Genomic DNA, 9904 nt, shown 5'->3' with positions numbered 1-9904 from the left:
ACTCAGAGGTGATGTAACCTAAAAGATTCTACCTAGCACTAATCTGTGGCGATTTTTCTCCCAAAGTAATTAGCGAGGCTTTCATATCTTTTTTTAAAGCCACTGCTGTTTTTATCTTTTGGCTTTTATTAGGCCTATATATTTTTTTATTTTTAAGTTATTTGTTATTTAATAGCTCATTGTTTTAGCCAATAGTTGCACAACACACATGTCAGATTAACTATTTTGCTGGTCTTGATTCATTTCGTGAGTTCTTTTAATCCTATTTCATGATTATTAATGGGATTGAAATAAGGATTTAAGGAAAATTCAATATACTAATACCGAGTTTTTCCACCACGAAATGCCACAGATCCGACGACATGCTGCAAGTCCAGGTCAATGTCCGTCCATACGTGGGAAAAGCAAAACCACCGTTGTTCCTTAAGGTGGTTAAATAATTCCCCGACTTGTTGGCATTTGAGCTAGGTTTTTTTTACGCAATACTGAATTAAAATCACAATAGTCCATAGTCTCAGACTACCAGCAATTTAATGTCAATGATCCATTGCGATTTGCTCATTGCGTAAAGTGATAGTGGATCGATAATGAAAGCTACGCACCCACACACGTAACAAGGTTATAAGGCAATAGTATGACACATGTTTCTATGGGCCAATCAATTGCATATATTGTTTTTATCAATTGCATATATTGTTTTTATTCCTAACATGAATATAATTAAGATTATTAGAAAAAAAACAATAACCCAATGTAAAAAATGGTTTTCACCGGTTTGCAACATTTTTTTTTATTTCACGAGCGCTTACGACGTTGTGCAACGTCTTGCAGAAGCCTTTGAGATGCGTTTGCCCCCGTTTGATGGGCGTGTCTGGAGGGGCGGGGGGGGCAAACCACTGGAGGAAGACTTTTCAGATCCTAATGTAATACCAAAATGTAAATACTGCATTCAGTGAAAGTCCTATTCTAAATGTTGCTTCAGAAAAGTCGCCTAAGAATCAACAGAAACATGTAGTCTCTAGCAAATGTAGTAAAAGCAAATAGGCCTTTTCAATGTGACGGTCCCTTACACAGCCATACATTATTGATGGGAAGGCTAATATTGTGGGTTACTCAAAATACTTTAGCTCTCCACACTATATACGCCTATAAGCTCATAAGCTTTATATGCATAGTATGTGATTTTTGCATGTCAATATATTTACATAAGATCTTGCGAAGACAAAAGCACGCCTAGCATTAAAGAAGCCCAACATGGAAAGCAAAGTGTGGCAAAACTGTCCTTGGGTCTCACTTTTGAATCATATTCAATGTATTGAATGCATTTGGCCATATGGAAAATATGTCCTCTAAAATCAGTCGAAAACACATTTTTTATTTGTATTACCTTTCTTTGCATCACACTGCCTGTGTTTTAAAACCTGAAATAGATTACCTTTTTTTTCAGTGAGATCCAGGATCAAGCAGAAAGGTTCAGCGAATGGAAGTTCCCCCCCAGACCATGGATGTAGAAAGAGAAGAGACGCTCTGTGATCCTGGTCTGCAAAATGAAGTGATTGCGCCCTCTGCCGGGTCAGCGAGTGCACAACACAACCATCAGCCGGGTTAGCGAGTGCACAACACAACCATCACCTTATTTCCGGTATTTAAGAGCGAACTCAGTGTATATATATATGGATGCCATGAAATATTCAACTGATTTTAGAGCATCTTTGACTGGACTTGATGCTATGATTTAGTCTTGTTGTCCTTCGTTATTTTCCTTGTTATACTTTGTGTGTCTTTGTGTGGCCTTGCTTATTTGAATTGTATATGCAATTGTCATTGATTAATAAAAAGCATATTGTGCCGATAATGTGGTCATGAATGACAGAATAAACATTTTAAAGTTATTTCTAATGTTAGCATTCTAGTCTGTTGAAGTTTTAATACAACTATCCAAATAAAACAAAAGCAAGTTTACTGAGATGACACCGTAAATTCCCGGGCCATTCAAACAATCACATTACAAGAAAGCACTGTAGAAACTTAATGGCACATTTTTTTTTTTAAATATACAAAAGTATACACATTGTTTTAGAAAACGTCTATATGGTGACGCGTAGCTTGCGAAATAAATGTACAAGTCAGGCAGCTGGAAGGACAGCCAGTTGAGGTCCTAAATCCCATAACTCGGACATGCGCAGACGGAAGTTTCTCTTTCTCGGTGGACGCAATGGCGGACGCAGAGTGAGTGTTTTGTGCTTTGTGAAAATCTATGCACATCCACTGTTAAAATAGGCATCTTTGTTAAATTTACATCCATGATAGATTGTTTAGTTTGTATACCCCGTAATCCTAGTTGTATTGTGTAGGATTGTGGTTATTTTTGTTGTTAATGTCACTTAATGGGTTCTTGTGTGTAGCCGTAGTAATACAACATGGCTTTCTCTACCGCCACAGTGCACTCAATAGGAAGCTAGCTAAAGTGCCATGTAGGAGAACAAAGTTAAGAATCAACTGACATAATATGTCGTTGACTTTCGTGCTGTTGTTAATGCTTCCAAGACACGTCGGCTAGTTTTCGTTGGAGTGAGACAACACACGGTGTATGGGAGCCGGTAAATGACCAGTTAGCAAGCTAGCATCTACCAGCGACGATGAGTTTTTGGACCATTTTAACTAAACCGTATGATAATTCTCGGTGTTTGTCAATGTGTTTGAAATTGGTCTTAACGTTTTGTTTGTCTCCACCAGAAAAAAAGTGCAGGCGGTCCCTGAGAGCCTTTTAAAAAGGCGAAAGGCCTATGCCACCATGAAGGCCATGCGCGTCAAGAAGATGCTGTCTGAAAAAAAGGTACGTGTCCAGCGTGTGCATTAGGCTTAAAAAAATAAGTGCTTTTGACTCGTGTATACATTATATTACTGTAATTTAGCAGACGCTTTTATCCAAAGCGACTTACAATTCAGATTATATCCTAATGCTGTGTATTAGGCTCTTATATGTCAATGGGTTCATCAATTATCGCCCTGAATTCCTAATGTTTTCCCAGGACCGCAAAGTGACTATACATGCTTTATCTTTGGAATGTGGTTGATGATGCTCAACTTTTTTCCCCATCTTATCGACAATGGTGAATACTGACTGAAACTAAGCCAGTTTGGTCTGAAACCGCATTCCTTGGTACAGCAGTGTCCAGTATTTACACCTTTATTCTGAGAGTTTTAAGTTAATTGCTCCAATGTTCTTGGTTTGGATTTAATCGATGAAGACTACTTGGATTACATTAGTCTTTTAGCAGACGCTTTTATCCAAAGCGACTTACAATTCAGATTCTATCACAATTCTGTGTATTGGGCTCTAAAAATAAGTGCTTTTGACTCATTTGTCAATGGGTTCATCAATTCTTGCCCTGAATGATCATTCGTTATTCCTAATGTTTTCTCAGGACCGCAAAGTGACCAGGAAGCTCATCTACAAGAGGGCTGAGAAGTACCACAAGGAGTACAGGCAGATGTACAGGCGTGAGGTTCGCCTGGGCCGTACTGCTCGCAAAGTGGGAAACTACTACGTGCCTGCTGAGCCCAAACTGGCCTTTGTTGTCAGGATCAGAGGGTGAGTATTGCCCAGCCAGTGTCTTATCTGTGCACAGACTTGTACCGCATGGCCAGACTAAACCTATTTAAGTAACATTAACATGGATTATTAGATTTCCAATAAGACATGATGCTCAAGCTGTTGACATGGATCATTTATAGCAGCAGTGTATTCCTGCTGTTAAGCTCTTCTGTATGTAGTGGAATGAGACATTTGTAGTAGTTGAGCCTCTTTTTACAAGGCAGGTATGGTAAATATTTAGTTTGGAGTGTGAGCTGCTGTTAAGGCAATTTTATTCATTGCCAACATTTGGTTACAATAGCAATCCATGTAAATGTACTGTCTGCAAATAAGTTGTCCGTTGCGTGGTTAATGATGAACAATTCTTTCCCCGACTTATCGACTATGATGATACATTCATGCAAAATAAGCCAATTTATTCTGAAACCACAATCGACAATTGATGAGAACGCTGTACATTGATGCTAAGCTATTTGCTAATCATTGTCCTCCATTTGTTTTTCCAGTATCAATGGTGTCAGCCCCAAGGTCCGCAAAGTTCTGCAGCTAATGCGTCTGCGCCAGATCTTCAACGGCGTGTTCGTCAGACTGAACAAGGCTTCCATCAACATGCTCAGGATTGCCGAGCCTTACATCGCTTGGGGGTAATTGAGGCCGATATCACTGACCTCATAATAGACGCACTTCAATGTGTGCTGAAATCAACACGTACTAGTGACTATACATGCTTTATCTTTGGAATGTGGTTGATGATGCTCAACTTTTTTCCCCATCTTATCGACAATGGTGAATACTGACTGAAACTAAGCCAGTTTGGTCTGAAACCACATTCCATTCCGACATAAATGGTACAGCAGTGTGCTGTATTTACACACCTTTATTCTGAGAAAGTTTAAGTTAATTGCTGTAATGGTCTTGGTTTGGATTTAATCTATGAAGACTAGTTGTGACTGTCTTGATGGAGACAGTTTTAGCCAGGACTGTAGCAACAATTAGACAAGCCACAGTGATGACACTAAAAACAATAAAGTGTTCAGATGTTAACGGGTTATAATTCCCTCTAATATCAATCTTATTTTGCTGTAAAAACATCTCCTAAAACTCTATTTTTTGAACTACATTTTACAAGATATAATTTGGACATGTGGTCAAATTATAATTAATCAATCCATGTGGACTATACATTCTATAACACCCATAAGCAAATCCTCCTGTTTGGCAAACTACATTGCTCACATCTGATTTGAGCTCATTTCATAACCGTGTATCACCTGTTGGTCCCCCAGATACCCCAACCTGAAGTCTGTGCGTGAGCTCATCTACAAGCGTGGACATGGCAGGATGAGGAAACAGCGCATTGCCCTCACAGACAACGCCCTGGTGGAGAAGGCCCTCGGTATGTAACCTTCATTCTTATGTGCCGGCGACAGACATGGAGCCAGAGGCATTATGTTTTTGGGTTGTCTGTCTGTTTGGTCCATTCTCTTGAATGCAATATCTCAGGAACGTCTAGAGACGGTCTTCTAAATTAGCACAGACGTCCACCTGGACTCCAGGATGAACTGACTTTTTAGGTGGTTAATGATGCACACTTTTTTCCCCGTCTTATCGACCATGGTGAAAAAACAGAAAACTAAGCCAGTTGTTTCTGAAACCACAAGTCAGTCCAACAGTGACTCGAACATTAGGATGCATTTTACTTCTTGTTTGCAGACTTTTACTCATCAGACTTGTTTAGTTCGACCGAACAAAGCAAAATCTATGTTGAGCTTTAAGAGTGTCTGAACTTGCATTGTAACTTGGTAAATATCTTAAATGTTTGGATACAATAATATCATCCAGTCTGGGTAAAAGTCATCCAATATACACACGTTCTCGGTTTATACGCTCACTTCAAGTAAAAGTAGTTGAGTGTGCCAAAAGCTATGCAGTTCAATTTGTTAAGCCCATTGCGTTTTGATCCTTAGGCAAATACGGCATCATCTGTGTTGAAGACCTCATCCATGAGATTTACACAGTTGGAAAGAACTTCAAGCCCGCCAACAACTTCCTGTGGCCCTTCAAGCTGTCGTCTCCCCGCGGTGGTATGAACAAGAAGACCACTCACTTTGTGGAGGGAGGTGACGCCGGCAACAGGGAGGATCAGATCAACAGAATGATCAGGAGGATGAACTAAAGTTATGGTGAGTTGTAGGAATATTGTAGGGAAGTACAAGTGGCTTATTAGCTGTGGTTAATGATGCACAATCTTTTTTCCCCATCTTATCGACTATGGTGAAAACCAGCTGAAATTAAGCCAATTATGTCTGAAACCACATCTTAGCCATAAAACTTCAAATTATCTACCACATATGCTTCAGTCTGTGCAAGACACAGGGAAAGTGACAAATGACAGCCAATAAGGCAATATGATAATTATTGTATTGCTAAATATATCTTATAGTCTTTTATTGGAAACAAATCGTCCACCTTTGTCACAAACGGTTCCAATAACATACTTTAAAAGGAACATAGTGTACTTGTTGACCTTATTTATTGGACATTGTTTTGTATCTGGTATAAAATCCAGAACACTCGACTTTATCCACTTATAACGTGTTTTTTTTCTCTTTTTCAGGTTTTCAAGGACTCGAACTGTACAATAAAATCTTGGGACAAAAACCTGTCTGATCATTGTCATTGTGTCATTCATCAATATGCCAGCTCATGCATAGAATAGCTTTTTTTTTTTTTAAAGGTTTACAGTAGTGCTGGTTTTTGTCTTTACCCCAAAGTAATAAGCTCGTTATTGATTCCGAGCAGGACAGTATGAAAAAAATATAAAACATTAGTATTGCACATAAAAAACATACATTTTAGGTTGAAAATGAAAAGAATCCTAAAAAATTGAAGGCGGAAAAAAACAACTTTTGTTTAAACATCTGCATTCTGGGTAACTACTGATGCCTAGTAACGGTCATCGTGAAGCCTGTTTCCATGGTGCCTCTGACTCTGTTGCACTAAAGGCGGTCAGCTGTATCCTAGCCTCGCTTCTCGGGGATGTGTAGCCTGCACGAGTTCGCCGTAAAAACGGCCACGTGTCGTGTATTTGGTCTGTAACCACGTCTTGTTTTTAACGTATCGTACGGCAGCGCCGCCATTATGCCTGTTAGGGTTAATCCATCGCTACCTGCCGCAGAGCCTTTAACACCGGAGGGGAGCTCAGATTACGCTCTGCGCGGCCCTGACGCGGCTAGATATCTAGCGTACAGGAACTATGTGATGGGGGCTGCTGGAGGACAAAATAACAAAAGGATGAAACTGCCGGTGATACAACCCTTGAGCAGTAAGTAAGCGTGCGACATATACCTGCTGAATTCATTCAGATGTTGCCGTCAAATTAATGCTGAGCACCGTTCATCTCTGTTGTAGAGCCCAGGGAGTGGAACACCTTGGTTAGCGGCTTTATAGTTGGAGGGTAAGATGCGTTAGCATTTTGACATCACCTTGTGTCCAGATGCTACGCACTCCATTTTCATTATAAGTGTCCTGATTTTGGCTTCTACTTGACAAGCTGTGCCAGCAAATGTGTTAGTCTGACACAAGTATAAGTGTGTTACACTAAAAGCACAATATATAGATATTTTTAGTGGTTATACACTTAATAGCATCCAAGGATAAAAACACAAATGGCACACACTGTCATTATTCTGGGTTGGCATTCACCTTTAGAGTCCATGTGTGCTGCTATGTTATTTCTTTCTTTAATCTGTGTGTAGGTCACCTAATTTGGCCAGTGAGGTCAGACTGGAACCGGAGAACAATGACCTGAAGGACATCTATGGGAGACACTTTCTTTTTGATAAACAGTGTAAGAATCACACAATAGGAATGTTTCCCTTTCATTATTACATTTCAGAGTGTATTTATAGCATAATCTTTGTTTTTAAATTGATGAATTTACCTAAAATAATTGAATTGGATACACATTGATTTTGAGGCTATTTCCTGGATTGTAACTGGACTGCCAGTAGGTGGAGTTGTCCTCATACATAATGAGCACAGGTCTCATTTCAGTGACTGCAAGTGTAACGCTGATACTTTGCATACATACGCTTTTTGATTTACCTTTTAGAAAATGATTGTCTTAAGATCAGATGTTAGTTCTGAATATCTACGTCCAATTATTTTTAGGTGCAAGTTTAGAAAGGACCAGAACTGTGATTCCTCAGCTGTCAAGAAACTACCATGTGCACAGACCTGGCAACCTGCATCCCCTCAGCCTCTCCAAGGAGCGTTCCCACAGCCATTCAGGGCGGCCTTTCACCCTGGGGTAACCAGTGGATTAATGTCACTCAGCCCTGTAGCTGTACTCTTCACAGCTGCACAGATCGCAGTAATTACACTTACGTCACTGTCTCATATATGAAAAGAATAACACAAATATGAACAGAGACAATTAATGTTTAGACACACATTATTTGTCTGTCACAGATGGAGGGGTTTAAGCCTTATTCTGGCAACATCCGGGCATATGATTATAGCTAAAACTGAATCATTTTTCGCTTACACAATGAGGTCATAATCATTTATCAGTTTAGTTTGATGGCATGCTGCCTTCACTTTTACACTCTTTCACTATTTAAACAATTTCGGCAGAACATGCACATCTTCTCCTTTTATATGAAGATAGCTGGGTCTTCTTAAAGATAGATATAAATACAATTGACTCATGCTTACACAGGAAGTAACCAAAACCAAATACAACGGTTATATCCCAAAATCTATATTTGCAGCCCTATCTTTCATATGTTCATAACGTCCTCAATTCTTTCTTCCAGCTACGCTGAAAGATATAAACTGAATACAACTCCAGCCATCTGCTTTCCCTCCACTTTAGTCCTTAATGGCAGAAACACCTTCGCAGTGGAAAACTGCAAGCTCAGCAGGTATTTCTGCCCTTATATAAACTAAATCACACCAGGCCAATCAATAGTTCTCTTAATTATATGCCACAACTATACATCTTTTGCTTTCCCTCTGTTCAGCAAGCCTACGGTGAAGTATCCTACCACCTACAACCTACCGAGCGTTAAAGACCATCCAAAGAGTGAGTTATTTGTGATGCTGTGAAGCCAAGAATTTTGAGTATCTTCTCATCCATCCTCCGTTATTTGTTGTGGCCTTAACAGTTCTGGTCAGAATGCCCTCTGTCTGTGTAGTAAGGAGAATACAAACCTTGTCCGTGGCTGAGTGAGCGCGCACCTCTGTGTTTGTCCACGGCTAATCTTGCATTCTGCTGTATGGGCCCTGGTGGCCAGTTATGGCTGCAAGCTCAAGGACCTTTCCGACCTTTATACCGCCACTGACCGAATTCTTACTCCGCACACCAATCTCGTCGTGATTGTATGATGTGTATTCTACGCCGGCTTCAAGCTCTTTGCTTGTATACCGTTACATCGCCGCTTGTTTTTGAGTTTGCATCAAGTCTGTTTGAGAACGCGTTACTGCCCCGGCTGTATTCATTCAATCACAGTGGTCGCTGCAGACTCAGCTGGAGGACATCTGCGCTCTGTGTAGTGCACCCTTTAAATATTGTTGTTTTTAATTTGAGTGTCGATATCGGTATCATAGATCTCATCCTAATATTTCTTCTTCTCTCCCTTCCATTCATCTTTCTCTTTCTTTGTCTCTTTTCTTCTCTCTCTTGCTTTGCCTCTTGCCACACAGGCCAGTCCTATCCGGACCCAGTGGTCGGAGCCTCTCGCTCTTTCATCCACAGGATAACTGAGCTGTCCTCTTTAGAGGGTGAGACGGTGAGACAAGAAAAGCTCAAGAAAATGAGGAAACCAAAAAAAACTCCGTCCTGACAATCACCGTCTTCCCAGTCACACTGGTCGAGGATCAAAACCTTTGAGTCTGTGCCAACAACATCTCAACAAAATAAAACATTTGGGGCGCCATCGTCATTTCAGTGGCTTGTTCTGACTGCTTGTTTGTCCTCAGTGGTATTAGTTTTCTGCTTAACATGGCTGCTCTTCACATTTTGGGATTCCTGACCTGAGTTCCTCTATTAGTTATGTAGTAGTATTTACTGTGGTAAATTGCAGCATTTGCTACACACATCGTGGTGCTGAATATGTTCTACTCTGACTCACAGCTGTTAGTATTTCCCGACACAACATATGGATACAAATATATTTATTTTATCTTTCTCATGGCTTGTAATGGCTGTTATGTAATACTGCCATATGTCTCTCTGTATCATGCATATGTTGCAGATGCTGTCAAGCTTGGATCTCAATACAACAGTGTTTCAAACATTGC

At 40.1% G+C, this 9904-nt stretch overlaps 1 protein-coding gene across 1 annotated transcript; it reads left to right on the top strand.

Moving 5' to 3' along the window:
- Positions 1-2194: 2194 nt before the first annotated feature.
- Positions 2195-6263, top strand: rpl7 (ribosomal protein L7). The gene is made up of 7 exons (XM_079181908.1): positions 2195-2229; positions 2737-2836; positions 3429-3595; positions 4105-4242; positions 4885-4994; positions 5566-5781; positions 6216-6263. The coding sequence occupies exons 1-6, from the start codon at positions 2216-2218 to the stop codon at positions 5772-5774; spliced, it is 738 nt and encodes a 245-aa protein (XP_079038034.1). The 5' UTR covers positions 2195-2215; the 3' UTR covers positions 5775-5781; positions 6216-6263.
- The last annotated feature ends 3641 nt before the right edge of the window (positions 6264-9904 follow it).

The sequence above is a fragment of the Pholis gunnellus genome, assembly GCF_910591455.1.
Source record: "Pholis gunnellus genome assembly, chromosome: 20".
Classification (NCBI taxonomy): Eukaryota; Metazoa; Chordata; class Actinopteri; order Perciformes; family Pholidae; genus Pholis; species Pholis gunnellus.
This window is presented reverse-complemented; position numbering and strand designations above follow the sequence as displayed.

Bases quoted from the DNA above. Each gene is read 5' to 3' on its own strand.
- rpl7 (XM_079181908.1), top strand. The intron at 2,837-3,428 runs GTACGTGTCCAG...ATGTTTTCTCAG, and splicing joins AGATGCTGTCTGAAAAAAAG to GACCGCAAAGTGACCAGGAA. The intron at 3,596-4,104 runs GTGAGTATTGCC...TTGTTTTTCCAG, and splicing joins TTTGTTGTCAGGATCAGAGG to TATCAATGGTGTCAGCCCCA.